At 56.9% G+C, this 20,954-nt stretch overlaps 10 protein-coding genes across 10 annotated transcripts; 6 read left to right on the forward strand and 4 right to left on the reverse strand.

Annotated features, from left to right (window-relative positions):
- Positions 1 to 983: 983 nt before the first annotated feature.
- Positions 984 to 2,054, forward strand: M421DRAFT_93142 (uncharacterized protein; the record flags this gene model as incomplete). The annotated part of the gene is made up of 5 exons (XM_033598090.1): positions 984 to 1,183; positions 1,252 to 1,279; positions 1,331 to 1,498; positions 1,531 to 1,752; positions 1,806 to 2,054. 5 exons carry the CDS (start codon positions 984 to 986, stop codon positions 2,052 to 2,054), a joined length of 867 nt encoding a protein of 288 aa, XP_033448037.1.
- A 209-nt stretch (positions 2,055 to 2,263) lies between these two features.
- On the forward strand, positions 2,264 to 3,798 carry M421DRAFT_175466 (uncharacterized protein). Its single transcript, XM_033587827.1, has one exon. It carries the CDS (start codon positions 2,388 to 2,390, stop codon positions 3,357 to 3,359), a length of 972 nt encoding a protein of 323 aa, XP_033448038.1. The 5' UTR covers positions 2,264 to 2,387; the 3' UTR covers positions 3,360 to 3,798.
- A 752-nt stretch (positions 3,799 to 4,550) lies between these two features.
- On the reverse strand, positions 4,551 to 6,538 carry M421DRAFT_421627 (autophagy-related protein 22-1). The gene is made up of 3 exons (XM_033592897.1): positions 6,338 to 6,538; positions 6,027 to 6,290; positions 4,551 to 5,972 (listed from the first exon to the last, which is right to left on the reverse strand). Exons 1-3 carry the CDS (start codon positions 6,489 to 6,491, stop codon positions 4,639 to 4,641), a joined length of 1,752 nt encoding a protein of 583 aa, XP_033448039.1. The 5' UTR covers positions 6,492 to 6,538; the 3' UTR covers positions 4,551 to 4,638.
- Positions 6,539 to 7,016: 478 nt separating this feature from the next.
- M421DRAFT_101699 (uncharacterized protein) lies at positions 7,017 to 8,537 on the forward strand (the record flags this gene model as incomplete). Its single annotated transcript, XM_033586670.1, has 1 exon — positions 7,017 to 8,537. One exon carries the CDS (start codon positions 7,017 to 7,019, stop codon positions 8,535 to 8,537), a length of 1,521 nt encoding a protein of 506 aa, XP_033448040.1.
- A 131-nt stretch (positions 8,538 to 8,668) lies between these two features.
- Positions 8,669 to 9,910, reverse strand: M421DRAFT_64786 (uncharacterized protein; the record flags this gene model as incomplete). Its single annotated transcript, XM_033596195.1, has 1 exon — positions 8,669 to 9,910. The coding sequence occupies one exon, from the start codon at positions 9,908 to 9,910 to the stop codon at positions 8,669 to 8,671; it is 1,242 nt and encodes a 413-aa protein (XP_033448041.1).
- Positions 9,911 to 10,371: 461 nt separating this feature from the next.
- On the reverse strand, positions 10,372 to 10,836 carry M421DRAFT_6042 (uncharacterized protein; the record flags this gene model as incomplete). The annotated part of the gene is made up of 1 exon (XM_033595789.1): positions 10,372 to 10,836. The coding sequence occupies one exon, from the start codon at positions 10,834 to 10,836 to the stop codon at positions 10,372 to 10,374; it is 465 nt and encodes a 154-aa protein (XP_033448042.1).
- Positions 10,837 to 11,883: 1,047 nt separating this feature from the next.
- Positions 11,884 to 14,069, forward strand: M421DRAFT_175493 (IDO-domain-containing protein). Its single transcript, XM_033587828.1, has 5 exons — positions 11,884 to 12,588; positions 12,654 to 12,964; positions 13,012 to 13,169; positions 13,296 to 13,598; positions 13,709 to 14,069. Exons 1-5 carry the CDS (start codon positions 12,143 to 12,145, stop codon positions 13,880 to 13,882), a joined length of 1,392 nt encoding a protein of 463 aa, XP_033448043.1. The 5' UTR covers positions 11,884 to 12,142; the 3' UTR covers positions 13,883 to 14,069.
- Positions 14,070 to 14,406: 337 nt separating this feature from the next.
- Positions 14,407 to 16,951, forward strand: M421DRAFT_175504 (GTP-binding protein 1). Its single transcript, XM_033587829.1, has 3 exons — positions 14,407 to 14,624; positions 14,670 to 15,395; positions 15,443 to 16,951. Exons 1-3 carry the CDS (start codon positions 14,568 to 14,570, stop codon positions 16,547 to 16,549), a joined length of 1,890 nt encoding a protein of 629 aa, XP_033448044.1. The 5' UTR covers positions 14,407 to 14,567; the 3' UTR covers positions 16,550 to 16,951.
- Positions 16,952 to 17,974: 1,023 nt separating this feature from the next.
- M421DRAFT_22295 (uncharacterized protein) lies at positions 17,975 to 19,010 on the forward strand (the record flags this gene model as incomplete). Its single annotated transcript, XM_033588326.1, has 2 exons — positions 17,975 to 18,486; positions 18,560 to 19,010. Coding segments are annotated over 2 exons (963 nt in total), but the record flags the coding sequence as incomplete, so codon positions are not given.
- Positions 19,011 to 19,276: 266 nt separating this feature from the next.
- M421DRAFT_101703 (glycerophosphoryl diester phosphodiesterase family protein) lies at positions 19,277 to 20,676 on the reverse strand (the record flags this gene model as incomplete). The annotated part of the gene is made up of 2 exons (XM_033586672.1): positions 19,277 to 20,517; positions 20,661 to 20,676. 2 exons carry the CDS (start codon positions 20,674 to 20,676, stop codon positions 19,277 to 19,279), a joined length of 1,257 nt encoding a protein of 418 aa, XP_033448046.1.
- Positions 20,677 to 20,954: the final 278 nt, after the last annotated feature.

The following is a 20,954-nucleotide window of genomic DNA, read 5'->3' on the forward strand; positions in this document are numbered from 1 at the left end:
CTAGATATGAGCAGCCTCCAGCTCGGAACAGGCCCACCGACTAGGTGGGCTTTCATGGAAAAGGAGAACTAGATAGCCCCTCAAGGGATCAGCCGCGACTAGCTAGACTGCAGTCAGCGACACAATGAGAATATCCGGGGTTGCCCTGGGCAGCCACCAGGTCTTGAACAAAAGCAGACATTATCCACTTCTTTTCCCAGCTATTCGTGATGAGAAACAGAACCTATAATTGCTCAATAATTATTCGAGGACAAATGATGTTGATTGGGCAGATCGTAGGGAACCTCCAGGGCTCGATCTCGCAGAACCTCGCTTTCACTTGCCCTCGCGCGGCGACAAATCCAGGCCTTCGGGCCTTTGTGCGAGTGGGACTCGCACTTGTGCGCGGCGCTCCTTCCAACCATGAGCTCCGCGTGCTCCGTCTGGATCCCACCGAATCCCGAGTCCTGCGTTCTGTTGTCACAGGGCACGATCATCTGAAATCAATGATCTCGAGAGGGCCCGCGATTCTTGGCTTGACTTGGTGGCCTGATCAAGAACAAGCCTGGAAGCGTTCGGCGAGCTAATTTCCTGCGAGGAAGACCCTGAGCGTGAATGAAGAACATGCATCGAGAGATGAAGGAGATGATGACGACATGTCTAGACTGGTCGAATGTACCTTTCCAGTGGTGCTGTTTCAACGGTCGGTTTTCGATGGGCGTGGTTGGGATCGGTGCAAAGCAACTTCGGGCCTCGAGGGTGGAAAGTGCCAGCATATTGAGGGGCGGCCTCTCGATCACGCTCGCCGGCTCCTCCTATTGATGCTACGAGGATTGGCGAGCGATGGCTGGGCGCAAATGCTGCTGCTCTTCACTGCCTCATTATTATTTCAGGCCATGTAGGTAGCAAGGTAGGCTGTTTCTTGTAGGTACGGGCGGCCTCAACCTCCTCATCTTGCACCCCCTCTCAACTGCATCTCGTCCACGTCATTTTCGCATATTGATATGACTCACAAGAAAGGGTCATGCGAGCGCTCTGGTAGCATTACCTTTGGGGGAAATTTACCTTCGGTGAATTCGCTGTTGCATGCGCCTGTCGCTGATCTGAGAGTTGCGGAGGCAGCAACTCAGCGCCATCAGCTGGAACCTCGCCATGGCACCGAAAAAGCGCAGCATGGCGAAGCAGCCATCAATCACCTCTGCAAGTAAGCGCCAGACGCGTTTAGAGATAAGCCTCAGCTGTCTGCAGTGCATAGTCATGTCTTTTGCTCAGGGCTGCAAAACACAGCCCTCAACAACATGTAAGTGCGGCCGAACGTGAGATTGATTGTAGTTACTAACATTGGCTTTAGCACGACACTGAATGCTACCCAGTCACCTCTACTTCGACTCCCACCAGGAATGCGCAGAAAGTCCTAGGCTACGCTGTTGGCAATCAATTCGTTTATGTGGACTGTCCGGACGACCACTCCAGATACAAGTTTGAGTATCGAGTCTCTATCCGAGGGGGCTCTGCAGGCGTCTGTATCTTTCGCAGCCACTATCATGATAGGCTACTTCTGAGCCCCCTCCGGCGAGTAAACAGCTCTGGTGGGAAGTCCAACCAGTGTTCTGGACGACTATGACACCCGTGTGCCTTTCTCCTAGCGCACTCGGCGACCTCCTCCTGTCAGGTAGTCCGCACCTTACTCAAATTCGCCATCTTGAGATTGAGATTGAAGTGGGAGACTGGGTCGAGGCGGTGGAGTGGAAGCCTGCCTTATCATCCCCGTTTGTGGGCATACTGATGACTTCAACGGTCTTACATTGGTGCTGACCGAGGGTCAGTTTGACCCATACCTATCCTCCAACATCGACATCGTGCACGGTGTGCGCTGGCGGGACCCAATCGTGCCCTTTGCCGTACGATCTTTTCAGCACCGCAAATTGGATCCAAAACTTGTCACGACACACATCAATCGTGAAGAGTCGAGTATGGGCTGGCAGCCAGATGCAGCCCAGGCCGCTTCGCTGGAGAAGTCTTTCAATACTGCCTTATTTGATTATCACCCTTGGCAGCCTTACCATCGTGAATAGTGATGGGGAAAACTGGGGTTCTCGAAATGTTTCGGCGGGTCTCGCACGCGGGTCGCGACATCCGGCTCCACCTCAAGGCCGGTCATCGCAATGGGCTACAACTCCATTCGGAACATCCCGAAAATATTTTCTGGAAAGGGGATGCAAGCAACAATGACAGCACAGCCTCTCCAGACTTACACTGTTCCGTGCACTAATGACTTGGGTATCACGTCTAGTCTTGGTTCAGGCGTCCACAGGTAGATCGCCCCCAGGCAGCAACATGATTACAAGATTAAATCCAATCTTCTAGAATCAATCTCCGAATGCTTCCTTACTTCAATTAAAGCAGTGATGATTACGATCACAGACCAAAAGTCGCCTCTACTTCAGCTACCTCAGAATCTGCGCGAGCGAATCTGGAGTCACGCATACGGATCTTTGGTCTTACACGCTGAGCCAGCATGTGTCGACCAGAAAATGAAGCCCTCAGGGCACTATGCCTTCAAATACTGTCTCTGCCAGCAGCCTGAGCAGGTTACAAATTCCTCGACGAAGATGACTGAATGCTGTGCAAATGCCAGAAGAGCCGGCACGAGGACACCCTTCTTCTGGCCGATTGTAAGCAAACAGTTCTGGACCGAGGCCATGGACACTCTCTATGCATCTGCCACCTTCAAGGTCGACAGCAGCATCGATCTGTACATACTGTCGTCTTCGCAGCAACACAGCGTGCGACGCATGCGCTTCCTCGTCGTCCAACTAGGGCTCGGCATCAAGCATCACAACCGTATCTGGAGTCCAGCAAGATGCTCGAACGTGATCAAGAAGTTTGAAAGCCTCCAGGGTCTCATGCTGCTGATTGGCCGTGGGGTCGAGGATGACGAGAACTACTCCGGCACACGCATGACCTGGAAATACGACAGCAACGGCAAGCCCAATGGCACTGTGTCTCACGGCAGCCGAATGGAGGGCCCTTCATGGAACGAAGAAAGAAACTGGCTCCCTATGTTTTTGCGCGCGTTCCAGCAACATCATCTCCAGCCCGAAGTTACTCATATCCATCTCTTTGAGGGAAACAAGCAGAAATGGTGTGAGCCTCCCCCATATCATCCTAAGGACAGGAGATGGAGGGAGGACCCATACCTCGAGCGCCGCGAAGATGAGGTATTTCAGGAGAAATTGCGCAAGGATTTGGCAGCCAGTATGAGAGCGGTGTTGCTGGGGCAGGACATAGGCCTTCTGTTTCCGGACTGGAAGGCTGAGAACGAACGGCTACTGCAGGAACATATGCCAAAGACGAAAGAGTCTTTGCCTGAAGACTAAGAAGTTTCTGATCCGTGGCGTATGCTGGTCGTGGGGTTGTCGTTCTCGTGGCGTGCCCACCGTTGCATGGCACGGTAAGGCAGTAGCGCTCAGCGAGGTCATTGATTGTAACTGCGCGAGCAGTGTCGGTCAGAGACTGTGATCAACAATTGCTGCAGCCAAAAAGGAGGCAAAATGTACATACTTTAGCACCCCTGAATTGGCTGGTAAATACGCATGATATCTGCTGCGACAACAGTTGTATTGCTATCTGTTGTCGTGTTGTGTGTTGTTACACAAGCTCTCAGCTCTCAGGTAAGTGCACTTGCCCACCGGGCAGTGCCTGCTACAATATGATATCATGTGATGTGAGCCACGTTGTTACATTGATTATGCAGACATGGTTTAGCGTTTATATGGGGTAGTGTGTATACATGCTGAATATCATCTTACGTTGCGCATCAGAGAAGAACATCAAGCCCGTCCAGTCCACGAAACCTCATCATGTTGCTTAGAAAATGCAAGGGAATTAAAGACACACTTAGGAAGTTCGTGGAATGCTTCTAGACTTTACAGCTAGGAGGACTTCGAGGCGATACAACGGAGATACGTGAAAGCGCAACGCATAACAAACCTCGCTGCGTCCAAAGGTCTTGAAAATCTCTGGCCCCAGAAGGCCCTCCAGCACAAGATACGAGCCAGTGCCGACGACGTGTTATCGAAGTAAACCCAGTAAAATTGCGAAGCATACAAGCTTTCTGAGCAGAGCTGTGCTGAGTTCACTAGCGCAGAACCACCAAAAAAGCCAATGCTGATGGAGGGTCCGGCCACGACAGCTCTACATCAAAGACTGCCGTAGATCTGTGGATATCTCCCAGCTTGCGCCGAGTACCTCGAGCATCGCAAATTGCTGACGTGGAACCAGCACATCGCAAAACTCTCTGCAGTTGTTACTACTCCGCTTACCAGCCGAGCTCCGCAACAAGATCTAGGATTTCGCGTATAACGACCGCGTCTCCTACCCAGGAATCGACTTCAGTAGCAAAGAGATCAACTGAACGTATCCCCGCCAGTCAGAACAGACGCTTGTCTACAAACGAAGCAAGTGGGTGCCCCAGCCCGGAGACTTCCCCATCCCAGGCCTCAATCAGAAGTGGGCCATGCGCGGAACCACATAGTCCAAGTTTGTCAAGCCCCAACTGACACAAGTCTCTCTCTTGCAGATATGCTCTTATTTTATTTGATTGATCATAATGTCGTAGCGTCATCCCGTAGTTCTCCATCCCTCTGAACAAAGATACTACTCCACACCTAGCCCAACCCTCTCATAGCTCCCTCTCCCCACAACCTCATGATCCGCCATGGACCTCGCATCCTCCCTTCCCTTCTCCACATCCAAGACCCACAGCAACGGCGCAGGCAGCACGACCAAGACGGCCAAGAACAAAAACGCCGGACGAATGCTCCCAGCGCGATCGACAATGTAACCCACCAGCGCGGGGCCAAACGCACTGCTCCCCTTATCTGTGACGGCGTAGAGTGCGAAGAACGCCGCCTCGCGTCCCTCGGGGATCAGCGGGGCGAACACGGAGCGCGCGTACGAGCTGATGCCGCCCATGACGATGCCGTGGATGACGGCAATGGGGTAGATCTCCCATGCTTGCTGCAGCCCAATGAAGCCCAGGCGCTGGAACAGCGGGACGTAGCCCAGCAGACCGTAGAGAGGGATAATCTCCATGCCGGCGACGCACAGCAGCAGAACTGTTTTGGCCTGGAGGGCGAAGCGCGCTGCGACGCGCGGCCACGCGAAAGCGCCGATGATGCCGCAGCCAATCGAGGTGATGGACAGCAGCGCGATGGCTATGGTACTCATCTGCAGCTCTGTGCGTGCGAAGAGCACGGCGGTGCCGGAGATAGTGGCGACGGCGTCGGAGAGGAGAAACCAGCTGATGAGGAAGAGGAGTGTTTGACGGAGGCGGATTGCACGGCGGAGCGTGATCCAGAATGAGCCGAGGGAGAAGGAGAGGTAGTGGAGGAAGCGCTTGAGCCTCGTCGGCTGCTTGCCATAGGAGCGGTCTTGGATTGTAGGTAATGGCGAGCCAGGACGGGGCCGGAGCCAGAGGAGGGTGGGTATGGTGAATACCGCCCACCACAGCCCTGCGACGAAGAGGATGACACGCATGGAGATGGTTGGGTGCGCCTTGCCGAACGAAGTTTTGCTGAAACCGAAAAGGATTCCAATGGCTATAACTTGGACGAAGACGGCCGCGATGTAGCCGTAGCCAACAGCTTTGCTGGATATGACCGCAGACCGTTTCAGATCTTTGGCTAGCTTCTCCGGGTTCATTCGATGCCCACCGCTGTCACCGTTGGGATTGAAGCTCTCAAGCTCCTGGTCCAGGGAGGTAGACGACTCGAAGTTGAGAGACTTCAGATCCGATTCGGAAGCATGATTAGCGATTAGTAATGGCAGGAAAGCATTCAACAGGACGAAGGAGAAGCCCAGACTGGTGACCCCGAGAATAACTAGTATCGGGGCAAGGTAGTATATCGAAGGCGTTATGAAGATGAAGAGCATGCTGACGATCGAGCCAGTGTAGGCGCAAATCATGAGCATCTTCTTGCGGTACGGCCCTGGACAAAACATCAGTACACGTCGAGTAGAGCATAGGTATATGCAAGACATACCATGATCAGCAAACGAACTGAACAGCACGAGCACAATAGCCTGTACGAGGACAGCCGCCGAGAAGGTGTACAATGAGAAACTGCTTGTCGACAAGTCCTTGCCCAGCATTCGTATCATGCACTGCTCTTTCTGGCCATCCGCCGTACCATTCTCAGCACGCATCCGCACACTTCCGGCATGCTCGACGCAAGGCTTCGACCTGTCAGAGAAGAAATGCCCATTCTCTCTCGCAAGCTGCTCAAGGACTACAGGGAGGAAGGCGCCTGGAACATCAACATATGCAAATGAATGTGTGCGGATGAATACGTACCAACAGCAACCACAGCAAACACCTCAGCCGCAACGGGATACGCATACCAACCATTGAGCTCTCTCGTCGTCGTCGGACTGGTGTCTTCGCCCTCATAACGCACCCGCGGCTGGACGGCGGCTGGCTCGTCCTCGTCCTGGTAAGAGTGGGACATATTGGGGTGTGTTCACGACATCCAGCAGAGAATGGACGATGACATCGGTGGGCGTGCTAGGGCCGTGGTGATCCGGGAGTGGGTCCCGGTTTCTATGTGAGGCTGGACTAGGCGGGTTTCGGATGGCGTAGTGAAGCGCGATCGGTGGCCGTCACGCCTCACCCGGCATACCGGTATTTAGACTTTGATGCGAGGTAGTCGCGATCAGAGCCATACTGAGATTGAGATGTGTTGCTTCGAAATCCGTGTCGGCATAGCGTTATGTGAAGACATCCTTGCTCAATGCACATTTCGGCCATCATTCGGCGGCCAACGTCCTCAAGCTGGCGTCTCAAAGTAAACCCACAGCACAGTTCAGACCGTCGTTTCCAGTCTGATGAGATCGTCACAGCCCGACCGAAGCATCGAGCATTCGGAGCATCAGCGTCCTCTCCCAGGCCACCCAGGACAACTTTCTTACTATGACGTCACGCATCGCGGGGTCAAGAACGATGCTAACGAGGAGTTATCTACATGCTCTTGAAAATGCCGGAGGCTGTTGCTATGGAGTCCTGGAGGCCGTCACTATACCGCACGCACGATGTTCAGACGCCTTCGCCGGCACCAGAAGCTGTGGGCCAGTTGATTGAGGCGGCGAGCTCGTGCAGCACGCGTCTCCAGGCCGATCCTTACAATGCCGGGATCTGGACGGAGCGGGCAGACTACTACCTGCAGCTGAACTACCCCGAGCTTGCGGTCGGCGACGCGTACAGAGCAAAACTGCTCTTCGAGCGTGCAGACGCAGCCCCAGACCGCCGGGGACCCAGTAACGGGTTAGGAGAGCCGCTCGTTCCAGACGAACAAGTCCGCATCAACGCATACGCCGTCCTGGGCCAGGCACTCTACGACTGCCACTGCCACTGGGAGTGCTTCGAGTTCTGGCTCGAGCTCACACAAGCCAAACACCTCCCCCAACTATCGCGCCTAGCACTCACCAAAGCCAACGCACTGAAACAGCTGCTCGCGCAGAAGAAGCAGGCCGCCGCCCCCTACAGCGGCACACCGCAGCAGCAGCGCGACAGACTACGCGATGGAAGCGTGGTCACCGTGCACTACCCGTGGATGGAGAGGCGCCATCGCAGCCGGAGCCCCGAAGTGATTGAAAACGTGAATCACGAGTTGCAGCGCAACGTCCAGCCCCCCGCGCTGCGCGTGGGTAGCAGCACCCTCGCGCCCGTCGCAGATATGCTGGGTGTATTCGCAACCCGAGCCGTGACGAAGGGCGAATGCATACTCATCGACCGCACCGCGACCAGCGCCGTGAGCCAGTCCCCACCACTCCCGCACTGCGAGACATGCTACGATGCGCCCCTCACAGCGCCAATCAACATGGATTGCTGCTCCGCGCTCTTCTGCTCCTCTCTGTGCCGCGACCTTGCGATGGATACTTACCACCGCGCCCTCTGCGGGCAGGACTTCTCCTGGCTCTCCAGCCCCGCAGCGTCCCTGCAGGAGAACGCAAGCCCCATGCGTCCCCTCCTCCTCTTCCGCTTCCTCGCGCTCTGCGTCGCCGCCGGCCCGTGCATGCACCCTCTGGACCACGGGCTCATCGCCCGGCTCTCTCCGCTCGCCAACTGCGGGCATCTCGACGTCTTCACGCTCGCCGAGTCAGTCGCTGCGCCGCTGCAGATACTGGGACAGCTGGGCGTCGACGTGTTCGCCGACGCGCGCTTCGACACTATGGTGTTACACGCCATCTGGTGCCGTCTCGCCAACAACAAGGCGGGGAGCTGCGACCCGCAGCTGGGTTTCGTCGACGAGATCACGCCGTTCTTGCCGCTGTTTAATCATAGTTGCGAGCCAAGTGTCGAGTATAGGAAAGAGGGGGGGAGTACTACGGTGCGGTTCTTCGCGTTGAGGGACATTGGAGAGGGCGAGGAGGTCTTCGACAGCTATCAGGATGTCGAGGACGCGCCGAGGAGGGAGAGGATTGAGCGCATGTGGCCGTGGTTCGAGCAGCCGTGCTTGTGTGGGCGGTGCAGGAGGGAGGCCGAGGGAGGTGAGTAACGTAGGGTCCATGGTGGTGCTGAGCCTACGGTAAATGCAATGTGTCGAAAGACGCCTGTGATGCATCCGTATCCGTCCCACGCGCCGCCCAATGCAACCGTTTTTCGCTCTTGAGTACTGCCGCTGCGTCGCTATGCCCGCTCGTCGATGCGCGGCCTCTTGCCCTCCCTGCCGCCCTCATCGCCGCCTCTCTTCCTCTCCCCCAGCGGCCGCGCATTCGCTCCACTGGGCCCCTCCTCTCTGCTGCCCCTGTACGCATCACTCCGAAACCGCTCATCGAGGCCATATTCCTCCTGCCCCCTCTTCGGCCTGTCGTCGCCATAGTCGCCCCAGCGCCCCGTGTCCTCGCTGCGCATGTCCTTGTAGCGCGTGCCGCCCTTCTTGCCCAGCTTAGTCATGTCGCGGATCTGCATGTACGCGGGCAGCACCTCGCGATCCGTCTGGTCCTCGAAGCGGGCGCCCATGAGATTGCGCTTGTCGAGGCCGAGCGCGGCGAGCTCATCGGTGAAGAAGGCGCCCTTGTGGAAGTACTTTTGCATAAACTGCGCGGGCCCCCTGCCGTCCCGCTCATCGGCCTGCTTCGCAATGTGCGCCGCGTCCTCGGCGTCGCGCTCCTCCTTGCTCAGGGCCTGTCGGCGCTCCACCTCCGCGCGTTCCGCCTCGGCCGTCTCGATCGCCACCCGCTCGCGCTTGATACGGTGCAGTTCACGCAGCTTCCACGCGAGGAACTCGGCGGCGGGGTCCAGCCCGTCGGCGTCGTCGATGGCGTTGATGTCTGCGTCCTCGACGTCATCGTCCCAGTCCTTCTTCGCGGCGGCCCGCTCGGCGAGGCGCGCCTCGACCTGCGCCTGCACGAGCTGCTTTGTCGCTTCGTGGCGGCGCGCCTCGTCGGCGGCTGCCATCTGCTCCGGGGTTTGTGCTGGCGCCGAGGTGGCTGTGCGCGCGCTTTTTTTTATGAAGACGGGGCGGACGAGTTTGCGTGGGGCTTCGTCGGCACTACTCTCATCGTCGTCATCGTCATCATCTTCTTCTGATGAGCCCGACTCCTCATTGCTTGAGCTCTCGTCGCTGCCGGACCCGCTGCGTTCGCCCTGCGCATTGCCGTCTTCGCTCTCGGTCTCGAACTCGTCCTCATCGATGTCCGGTTTCGGCCGCGCGGCGAGTTTCGCCCGGGGCGCAGATCTGGGGAACGAGGAGGCGATGGGCGCCGGTTTGGGCTTTGCAAAGGGCTTCGGCTTGGGCTGGGGCTCGTCCTCGGACTCGGACTCGGAGGAGCTGGACTGCTCTGCGGCGGGGGCGGCGCCGGGTTTACCCGCAAATTGGCGCGTTCGGATTGGCTGCGCGGTGAGCTTCTTGGATTTTGGCGGCGGCATCGTGGGCGGAGTGGGCGAGTCGCGAGGTGCGTTGCGCGTGGTGCTGTCCAAAAAGTTGATGATGCACGGACTGCGGCTGATCGGCGCGCCTTGGCCGCGTAGGGCTGAACTTATACCGCGTCACATGATCCATCGTCGTTCGGTACAGCTGAGCATGCAGCATGCACTCTCTTGGCTTAGTAACGAGTTTGGGCATCGTTGGGGAAGGTGCGGTGCTGCACTCCACACCGACGCCAAGGGCAGCGAAACACACTAGAGTAAAAGTGAACACGCGGCAAGCTGCATCCGTAAGTTCCTCAAAGTCTACAGTAGCCAAAGGCCAACGGGTGGACTGAGTATTAAATGCCTGAGTCCTCGTTTCTTTCCCTGCAACGACCGCTTCGAAATAAGAAGCGGCTTGTGGTCTAGCGGATAGTGTACTGCGGGCTGATGACGGATATCACTACGAGTTTGATATTTGGTTACTCAGTCTTCCCCAACGCCCACTTGCCGCGGCACGACAGGCGGGACACGGCCACGTCTTTCTGGATGCCGGTGCCTATCCACTGGCCTGCGATGATGACGGGATGCTGGGGCTCCAGGACCATGCTTGGATTGAGAGCCTTCCATCGTTCGATGTATTGGTCTCTTACGTCGAGGATAGCCTCTGTCTTGTCCGCCATCGCGGCGGCGAAACCCGAGTTGTCGTTCGTGGGAGTGATGTTGGATACGTTCCTCGACTGCAGGATGATCCTGTTGTCGTTGTAGACTACAATGTCTGCATGGGTGCCGTGCAGTTTGACGTACCCAACGAGGGGGATGGGATTCGACGTGTAATACTCGTCTAGGGCCTCGCCTTCGCGTTCCAGCTTCTTCAGAGCTTTAACTACTTGGGCTACATGCTGAGTGATCTTGGGATATAGCATTGGTTTGTGCGCACTCGACATGGTTGTTTCAATTTTGTGGTCGCTCAGTAAAAGCGGTTCGTTCACAAGGTGTCATGCTATCGAAGTCAGAAGCACACCTCTGCTGGTATCATGTGTCATTATCCGAAACTTTCATGGTAAAAGTGGCGACTAAAAAGCGCCTTTGATGGCTGTCGATGCACGAGGGGGTGAGTGTTGTGAGGACCTCCAGCCGCCCCACTCGTTTGTCAGCGGCAAGGCCGAAAGGACACAAGCAGACCGACAACCGAAAAAAAAAGAGTTGATAATTAGTGCAGGCCATACCGCGAGCCACGGACTAGGACATATCCCAGCACCCAGCGATAACGCAGGGATAGAAGCTCTGATGAAACTCAATCAAGCCTATCGCACACACAGGCAAGTAACGCGACACGCCTGCCTCGGACCTGCGCTCCGCGTCTGCACGGTGGTGTCGCGGCGCTAACGCACCGCGCTCGGTTTCCAACGGCTTCGCGCTGATTGGCTCATAAGCGCGCCCTCAACGCCGCGCTTCATCACATCACACGACGCGGTCTTTGAGGGGGGGGGGGGGGAGGGACGGGTGTGGAGTGCAGATGTCGTCTGGACTTGATATTATAATATTTTGGTGTGGAGAGGGAGCGCAATCCGACACTGTTGGTGACTTTCAAAGTTGTGCTGGGACGTGGCTGTTGGGGATCATCGTGAAGAGAAGGGATGAGAGAGAGTGTACAGTGAGGCACGATACATCGCCGCTCGAACCCAGCATGCTTGGAAGCATCGAATCGATCCAGAATCGCTCGAAGACATAGATAGACTGCCCAAGCAGGCGCATGGAGACCGACCCGACGCTCTGCTGCGACACCATCGCGGGTCTTGGCGCCATCGAGGTGTGCCGCGCAAACACTATGGGCATCGCTGGAAGCGTGTGGAACGCGAGGCCGGGCAGTGCAGGAAGTATACGGCTGTACTGCGACAGTTGAGGCAAGTGATCCAGCGATTACGTATCCTTATCTTGGGAAGGTGAGGGCCAATTCCGTGGCCGGAATCAAACCGGCCTCGAGATATAAGCAGCTTGGAGTCGCAGTTTGGGCCGTCTTTCTTTCTCCCCAACACACAGAGACTTGTCTTGGCAGAACAGCCCTTCTCAGCACATCTTGTCCAGTCTTTGCCCATCTGAGCATCTTCAGGTCTTCGACGTCCTTTCATCCATCTCTTTCAACACCTGGTACCACGACAGGTCTTCTCCATCACTTATCCCCCCTCACCCCCCTCATATTCCCTCACTCCCATCCCATACATCCGTCAGAATCCACGGAAGACCTCCACGATGGCGTCTCCCAAGCCCTTTTCCTTCCCCATCATGCACGACACCACACCCGAAGACCACACGCTGCCCGCCTTCATGGTAAGCACAACGCGCGGGTTCCTGCCCCGCGGGAACCCCATCGTGTCTCTGCCTTCCGAGTTCGCGATCCTCGAATCGCTGCTGCAGCGGATGCCTATTAAGCGGCTCGACGGGACGCCCGGGCTGCTGGCGACGTTCGAGTTCGGCGACGCGGTGCTGGCCGAGCTGCCGGATCTCAGCGACGCGGTGGAGGCGTATAAGGAGGATCGCGTGGTTATGAATGCGCTGTATCGCGATTACTCGTTCTTGGCTAGCGGGTACTTGTTCGAGCCGTGTCATGAGCGGCATATGCGTGGGGAGGGGTACGGGCTGGGACGCCAGAGCTTGCCGAGGTGCATTGCGCTGCCTATTGTCAAAGTTGCTGAGCTGTGAGTCCCCCTCTTTCTGCTTTTTCTGTCTTTTGATGGGTGCCTTGCTGACTACGTCGTTGTAGCGCGGGCTTCAAGCCGTTCATGGAGTATGCGGGGAGCTATGCGCTGTTCAACTACCGTCTGGTGGATGAGAGCAAGGGGCTTGAGTATGACAATCTGAGGCTGATTCGTGCTTTCGAGTGCGGGCTGGATCCTGAGTCGTCCGAGGCAGGGTTTGTCTTGGTGCACATCGCGATGGTCAAGGAGTCTGGTGCGCTTATCGAGGGCGCGGCCGAGATGCTGAACGGCTGCTCGGCAAAGGACCGTGAGCAGTTTGACAATGGGCTGCGGACGTTGGTCGCTGCTCTGAGGAAGGTCAATGCTGTGATGAACAGTAGGTGCTTCGCGATTTGCGCATGGGGCTGGACTAACGCGCGACAGCAATGTGGAAGAAGAGCAAGCCGAATGGCTACACTAGCTTCCGCACGTTCATCTTCGGCATCACCTCGCAGTCCATGTTCCCCAATGGCGTCATCTACGAGGGCGTGAGCGAAGAGCCTCTGTCGTTCCGCGGCGAGTCGGGCGCCAACGATAGCATGGTACGTTGGACTATCTCTTGCTACTTTGCATGACTGGCACGGCCTCGCTACTTGCATGACTGGCACGGCCTCGCTACTTTGCATGACTGGCACTGCCTTGCTACTTTGCATGACTGACACTGCCAGATCCCCATGTGCGACAACCTGCTGCAGATTTCGATGCCAGAGACGCCTCTGACCGACATCCTGAAGGATTTCCGCCAGTACCGGCCCGGCAACCACCGGCAGTTTCTGGAAGCGGTGCGTGACAGCGCGCAGGAGAGCGGCGTGCGCGAGTTCGCCAAACAGGACTCGGTGTCGGCGGCGCTGTACCTCCAGGCTCTGGACCAGGTGCGCGACTTCCGCTGGCGGCACTGGTGCTTCACGCGCGAGTACATTCTCAAGCACACTGCGCACCCCACGGCGACGGGAGGCAGCCCGATTGTCACGGTAAGAGCGCCTTCTTCCCTTTGTGGCTCCCGATAACTCCTGGTGACTCCCGATAACTCCTGATGACTCCTGATGACTCCTGATGACTACGTGCTAATGTTCGTATGCAGTGGCTGCCAAACCAGCTGGGCGCTGTGCTTGCGCAGATGTCCGAGACGTTCGAGTTCTGCAAGTCAATCAATGGCGCCAGCGATATCATGGACGTCGCCAACCAGCAGCGCGAGACGCTGGACAAGGAAGTGGCAAAGTACTGCGGTGAGCGCGGCGTTGCGGCTGCGTCGTGAGGCTGGCAGGGCTGGTGTGATTCACGTGATTCACGTGGTTCACGTGATTGTCAAGTACCATCTCGAGTTTAGAGTAGACGCTCATGTGACATGTTACTCGAATTTTGCGCCCTTTGTTGCCTGTTGTAGTCTGTACGTTAAAGCTGTGGTGCTGAGTCACCTAGTCGAGGCAGCGGCGATGGTAGGGCGCAGTGGGCCAGCAGCATACAGCTTCAATACGATGACGAGTGCACGGCCATGATGCAGGCGTCCAGTCAACAATTGGGTCATGTGACCAATAACGATGCACCGTGGGTGGTGAGTCCAGTCGCGGCCCTTGTTCGCGGTGGTTCGTGGTGGTACGTGGTGGTCCGCGGTGGTCATGTTCGAAGCGTCATCGGCCCATGACTCGGAGCTTCACTCTAAATACCAGCTGCGTCCGGGGCAATTGACCAGCACAATTGGCCAGCACAACTGACCAGCACAAAAGACCAGCACAACAGACCAGCACAAAAGACCAGCTCAACGGACCAGCACGCTGCAGTTCACTTCCTGTGCGGCTTTCAGCGACCGGGCCACGACATCTCATGGAACATTCACAGCACCACGCCCGATTACGACACGACGTATTACTACGGCGCGACGCCTGTACGACTTGACATCGACACATAGCACACACGGCGTAGTGCGCCACACTCACACCGCCATGGGCTCGCGATACGCACCCAAATCGAACCCCGTCGAGCGTCGCAAGGGCGAGTCGGTCAGTGCCGTGGCGCCCACTCGCTGGATGTAGCTGACTCAGCAGGCCCTCTCCGAGTTCGCCGACTACGTGCAGAAGCAGCAGGCGCTGCGACGGCCCGGACAGGCGGCGGCCACGCTCGAGGACCACGACGAGCTGAGCATCCTCGACGAGCTCGGCCTGACTGACGACGCCAAGCCACACGTCCGCCTGAGGACGCTGCTAACCGGCCCCGCCGAGGAGAATGTCGCCGCGCTGGGCGAGCACGTGGCGGAGCGCCTGGCCGAGGGCCACGGCGAGGTGCTGTTTGACGTCGGGCTTGAAGACACGGGTGAGAGCATGGAATTCGCCCGCGCCGACTGGGACGCTGCCCTCGAGCGCATCGGGGCCGTCGGCGAGCTCATCCAGGCCGACTACAAGGTCCTCATGACGCGGAATGTCGGCGGCGACGTCGAGGTCGGCCCCCGCGACGCAAAAGACACGGGCCTCAGCGGCAAGCTGATCGTCAGACACCGCCCGCACGACGTGGACGAGGTCATTGAGACGCGCATCGCCGTCGTTGGCAATGTCGACGCCGGCAAGAGCACCATGCTGGGCGTGCTGGTCAAGGGCGGGCTCGACGACGGCCGCGGAAAGGCGCGCGTCAACCTGTTCCGCCACAAGCACGAGATCGAGAGCGGGCGCACCAGCTCCGTCGGCATGGAGATTATGGGCTTCGACAGCAAGAGCGACGTCGTCGTCTCGACCACCGCTGGCCGCAAGCTGACCTGGGAGGAGATTGGGCGTCGCGCTGTACGTACGGGTTCCACGTCTAGACGCGCTGCTGCTAACCGTTGCAGGCGAAAGTCATCAGCTTCACTGATCTGGCCGGCCACGAGCGCTACCTGCGCACTACCGTTTTCGGCCTCCTGTCCAGCGAGCCCAACTACTGCCTGCTGATGGTCGCTGCCAACAACGGTCTCGTGGGCATGAGCAAGGAGCACCTCGGCATCGCCTTGGCGCTCAACGTCCCAGTCATGGTCGTCATCACCAAAGTCGACATCTGCCCGCCCCAGATCCTCGAGCAGACCATGACCCAGCTGAGCAAGATTCTGAAGTCGCCTGGCGCGCGCAAGATCCCCGTCTTCATCAAGAACAGGGAGGAGTGCATCAACACCGCTACCCAGTTCGTCTCTCGGCGCATCTGCCCCATCTTTCAGGTGTCCAACGTGACGGGCTTCAACCTCGACCTCGTGCGCACCTTCCTGAACGTGCTGCCGCATCACGGCAACTACGACAGCTCGCTGCCTCTCGAGTTCCACGTCAACGACACCTTCTCCGTGCCCTTTGTTGGTACCGTCGTGTCTGGCGTGGTCAAGTCCGGCGAGATCCACACTGGCGACACTATCCTCGTCGGACCCGACGGCCTCGGCCAATTTACCACAACCAAGGTGCGGTCCATTGAGCGAAAGCGAATCCAAGTGCCGGGCTGCTCCGCCGGCCAGTCCGCCAGCCTTGCGCTGCGCAACGTACGGCGGAAAGACGTCCGCAAAGGCATGGTCGTGCTGCACAAGTCGGACAAGCCCGACGAGAAGACGGGCATCATCCCCCAGCCAAAAGTCTACCGCGACTTCGTCGCCGAGGTCCTGATCCTGTCGCACGCCACCACCATCAAGACCAAGTACCAGGCGATGCTGCACGTGGGGCCCGTGTCGCAGACCTGCGCCATCATCGACATCGACCGCCAGTACATCCGCACCGGTGACAGGGCCCAGGTCGCGTTCAGGTTCGTACAACGACCCGAGTATCTCACTGTCGGCGACCGCATCCTCTTCCGCGAGGGCCGCACGAAAGGCCTCGGCATCGTCAAACAGGTCGGCTACGACCCGAAGCGGCCGCTCAATCTAGAGCTACAGAGGGAGCAGCAGGCCAAAAGTGCGGGCGAGACAAAGGCCGCTGCCGCGTGACGTGGGTGTAGTGCGGATATCTGATGATGGAGTTTCTCTTTTGGATACGTCGCTGTGCTGTGCATGCGCTGGGTCCTCGCTGGATCGTATTGGAGTGTGGTGTTGGGAGGTAGAGAATATTTATAAGCAAGTCATATCATATCGCGCGCAGGAGGCCAATAGCCTCGTTCGACAAATCAGACACCTACTTGAATCGCCATGGCAAGGGCTGGGAGAGCGTGCTCATGTGCTGAATGGAGCGACTGCGCCTTTTACAGTTGGTTCTTCATCAATGACTAGAGACCTGCAATGAAGCGCACTGGTCCATCGCCCGCGGCTTGAAGATGTGTGTGTCTGGTTGCTAGCTGCCAGAGCCTCTGCAACTCAAGCAAGTTGACTTGAGCAGCTCAACGATTTGAAAAATCAGCAAAGCCCGGGGTAGCCACTTCGATGTTTGAATGACTGGGCTCTTGATCAATAAAAGGTAGGCAAAGTGCGCCTAGGACGTTTGTTTGGCGAGAGACGCAGCCGTTCGTACAGAGTGGTCACGTGACATTACATCATCTTCCACGCCTGACAGCGTCTTTGTAGAAGGACCTCTGCACAGACGCTCCTGCGTGCCTTCGACACCTTCCCTCTTTCTTTCCACGTTCCACATCTATTCCTATCACCGCATCCCGTCAACACACTTGTCTCGCATTCTTCTCATGCAAAGACTCTACTCCTAACATGCGTAATCACAAACCTCTTTGGGACCGGCCAAAATCATCAATGAATGTAGACGCTGGGTTCCGAAGCCACAAAGGCGTAGTTGCAATCCGTTGATGGCTATACATCTCCAAGTTCTTGGCGCAGCTTTTCAACTGCTCCTCTTATTTGAGCGAATTATTACGAAAGTATCCGGCGGTTCCACTTCACAATCTTGGCTGAAGTCGGATTTCACAGGTCGACCTTCCTCGCAAGGTGACACAATGCGAAACGCTCAGTCTGCTCACTAACCGTCACTGGATCGCTCAAGTTGCCCAAGATACCACGGCAATGTATACATAGTAAAGCAAGTTGAGCCTCTTCCAGCAGGTGTTGGCTAAGCTCACATGCCAGCGCAGGTACGAAGTACACGGCCTGATTTATTCCGTCCGACCCCACAGTCTTGCTCCACCCCACGAACCCCAGACCGAGTTCAGGGCCAACACTTACCCGGCAACAGCGCCGATCCCTGTACCACCCGTTGCACTCTGTCCAACCCGAGTACAACTCGTCAGCGTGCACGCCCAAAATTTTGCAGCTTGATAAAGGTTGCCTCCCAAACCCTGACGCCCCGGTCTGTTACATTCATTTGAATTCTATCTGTCTGCGTGCGTACAGTCGCTTCTACTCAACCATTGAAGGAAAGAATAGACCAGGATGAAAGCAAGATTGAAAAGCGTATTCTCACAAGCGACGCCCCGCTGGGAACCGTCAGATATCCGTTCAGAAGACCCTAGCCAACGATCCAACTCAGACGCCCGCCACACACCATCAACGAACCCCAAAGACAAACCCAACGAACGCACAACCTTTCACATCAAGGCCGGGCCCTCAACTACGCCCCCAATTCCCAAGGAAAGCCAATTGCTCAGGCCCCGTAAGAGTGCGATCAGTCTGACGTCTGTCCCGGACCCTGAATTAGACAGGCGTACGAATTTCCAATGGCAGAGCACGTTTTTTGCAAAGTTGCCGCTGGAGGTCCGACAAATGGTATATGGATACTTGTATGAGAGCGAGACAATACACCTCACGATTGGCGAGAAGAAAGACAAGCTAGGCCGGCGAGAAACCAAGTTTGGAAACTTCATCTGCACGCGGGAACACATCGGCACTTGTACATGCCGTGTGGTGGTTGCTGGGTCGGTGCTCGAGACGTCCCTCCCCCAGCTTCAAGTCGGGCAGTTGGGATTGAATAGGAGCTGTCGACGCTTGTATGTCCCCTCACTGTTCTCTCAGTCAATCACTCAAGTCCTGTATTGGTAATCAGCATGCTAATCAGAACAGCTATTCGGAGTGCATACATTACCTGTATAGCGTCCACACCTTCGCACTCCTCCACACAACCCATCTCCTCGCTCTGCCCAAACGGATCCCGCAGTCTCGCCTCGATTCCATCCGCCACCTCCGTCTGCGCTGGACGATCCGTGCACTCCCCTATCTCCGCCGGATTGGATCCAACAAATTGGCGTACCGCGAGGACACGGAGAATTGGGAGAAAGGATGGAGTATAATGGCTAGTATGAAGGGGTTGCAAAGTCTCAAAGTGACGCTGGTGGATCCTAGCGCGCAGGGGATATGGGAGAGCAGTTGGCTCGAGCTCGAGGCTGCGATTATGGAGCCTGTCAAGAAGGTGAAGCTGCGGGCACCGCAAGACGGGTTCGAGCTTACACTGCCGTATGCGAGCTGCAATGTCGAGAGGGATATGGGTGCTTCCGCGGTACGATTACGGATACCTGGCGGAGCCGTGGAGCAGCCCTAGCGGTTTGTGGAGCGGACCTTTCGCATGTAAGAATCGTTAGTGTGGACTGGAGTGATCGCCAATGATCACCACTCATCATTTACAGTATTGCAAAGTGAAATATGGTTGCGGGACCTCTGCCCCGGAGCATAGTCTGAAGATCGTAGCTCCTATCATAGTGCAAGCTGCAGAGCAGATATGATGGTCATTCTCCAATACATTACATATCTATGTATTGGCAACCCTCTCAATAGGCATTAGATCTACAGGCCAAAGCAGCTCGCATAGTATGTGACTGTAGCCGGCCAGTCGCTGAACATAGCCTTAATACCAACTTGCCGGGCCAGTACGTCCAGCACCGTGTACATGTCTCCGTCCTTGTTGATGACGCTCTTCACGTAGTCGTAGTAGTATCCGCCACCACCGATTTGCAGCCACCCCGAGCGCTCGAAACTCCAGGCCACGATCTCGAGGTTGTTCTCCTTGGCCGCGATCGCATACTCGCTCGGCACGATCTGGCCCGTGGCATTGTCGACCTTGGTCAGCGCAAACATAGCGGGCGCCATGATCTTGACGCCGCGCGCTGCGAGCGCGGGCAGAGACGCAGTAGCATTCTCATACCCGGCAGGTGTGTCGACGCGCTCGTCGAGATACACGGCCTGCTTGCCAAACTCGGGCTCGTTATCGATCCAGTAGAAGATATCGCTCGGGAGGAAACTCTGCGGCCAAACGCGCTCGGGAGCGATACCTTTGCTCTTGAACGCATCAATCATGTCCTGGGCGTACTGCTCTTGTGTGTAGCCGTCGAAGGGCATGGGTACCTCGGGCGTTTTCAGCTCGGCGGTGAATTTCAGATTCCAGCCGTCGACGATGTCGATGTACTCGTCTAATGTGACAATCTTGGGGCAGCCGGAGGAGTACAGATCAGTGCGGAAATACGGGGTGCCATCCATGTATTGCTTAACCGTGGTGCCGTTGGGATTGAAGCCGTCTTGCTTTCCGCACAGCGTCTGGTACTCAGCGAGTGTGAGGTCAGAGGTGCAGCACTTGGCCGAAGCAAGGGCAGTGCTGTTCGCTGGGGTGAAGGGTGTGGTGCACTTGGATGCGAGCGTGGTGTTGAGGATGTTAGTTGTCGTGTGCAAATCACACTGCGCATGACGGCAGACAAGCTGCTTGTCCTTTGTGAAGGCAACATCGCATTCAATGACACCGGCGCCCTGGCGACGAGCGGCGCTATAGGCGGCATAAGTATGCTCGGGATACTGGAGGGAGGCGCCACGATGTGCGAAAACGAAGTCAGAAGGCGCGAAAGGGCCTTCTGAACAGCTCTCGAGCTTGTCCTTCAGCGAGCCCTCGTCCATGTCGTCGATCAGGAAGTAGGGCCTGTCGCCAACCTGGACGTTGAGCTTGGTGTGATTGTGCTTGCTGCCATGCTTCTCGGGGTAGTGATCGCCAGCACGAGGCAAGACGGCAGCTGAGGCAAGACCCAGCACGAGTGAAGAAGCTACGAATGAGCGCATTTCGAGATTTTGAAGCCCAAATAATTGAAGACTGAGCGATAGATCGTCCCTGCAGGTTAATTTGACTGGCGACCGGGCCTTCTTATCTGTCTGGTACTCCGCTGTAGAGCGTAGCCACATGGAACGCGGGCCAGCAGCGCCATCCAGATGGTCACCGTATCTTCTGCACGTGGGAGAACTACCCTAGACGGAATTCCTTAGTGTTGGAACGAGGCTGACGGAAAACTGGACGAGTCGATTGAGAAGGTTGGGAGCTGTGCGAAGGCGGCTAGAGCGCCAAGTGCCAACCTCGTGCCAAGTTGCACGTTGCAGCGCACGTTGCGTAATGATGGAGTGAGATTCGGACGTTGGTGGTAGACAGTGATGGCCCAATGGTGTGTACCTGCCGAGCTGAGCTTGAGGTCTTCTGGGCGAATCCTTC

Source organism: Didymella exigua (genome assembly GCF_010094145.1).
Source record: "Didymella exigua CBS 183.55 unplaced genomic scaffold M421scaffold_16, whole genome shotgun sequence".
Taxonomy (NCBI): domain Eukaryota; kingdom Fungi; phylum Ascomycota; class Dothideomycetes; order Pleosporales; family Didymellaceae; genus Didymella; species Didymella exigua.

Bases quoted from the DNA above. Each gene is read 5' to 3' on its own strand.
- M421DRAFT_175466 (XM_033587827.1), top strand. From the start codon at position 2,388: ATGATTACGATCACAGACCAAAAGTCGCCTCTACTTCAGCTACCTCAG.
- M421DRAFT_421627 (XM_033592897.1), bottom strand. From the start codon at position 6,491: ATGTCCCACTCTTACCAGGACGAGGACGAGCCAGCCGCCGTCCAGCCG. The intron at 6,291-6,337 runs GTACGTATTCAT...TTGATGTTCCAG, and splicing joins GTTTGCTGTGGTTGCTGTTG to GCGCCTTCCTCCCTGTAGTC. The intron at 5,973-6,026 runs GTATGTCTTGCA...TGTTTTGTCCAG, and splicing joins CAGTTCGTTTGCTGATCATG to GGCCGTACCGCAAGAAGATG.
- M421DRAFT_175493 (XM_033587828.1), top strand. From the start codon at position 12,143: ATGGCGTCTCCCAAGCCCTTTTCCTTCCCCATCATGCACGACACCACA. The intron at 12,965-13,011 runs GTAGGTGCTTCG...AACGCGCGACAG, and splicing joins GGTCAATGCTGTGATGAACA to CAATGTGGAAGAAGAGCAAG. The intron at 13,599-13,708 runs GTAAGAGCGCCT...GTTCGTATGCAG, and splicing joins GAGGCAGCCCGATTGTCACG to TGGCTGCCAAACCAGCTGGG.
- M421DRAFT_175504 (XM_033587829.1), top strand. From the start codon at position 14,568: ATGGGCTCGCGATACGCACCCAAATCGAACCCCGTCGAGCGTCGCAAG. The intron at 14,625-14,669 runs GTCAGTGCCGTG...CTGACTCAGCAG, and splicing joins AGCGTCGCAAGGGCGAGTCG to GCCCTCTCCGAGTTCGCCGA. The intron at 15,396-15,442 runs GTACGTACGGGT...TAACCGTTGCAG, and splicing joins AGGAGATTGGGCGTCGCGCT to GCGAAAGTCATCAGCTTCAC.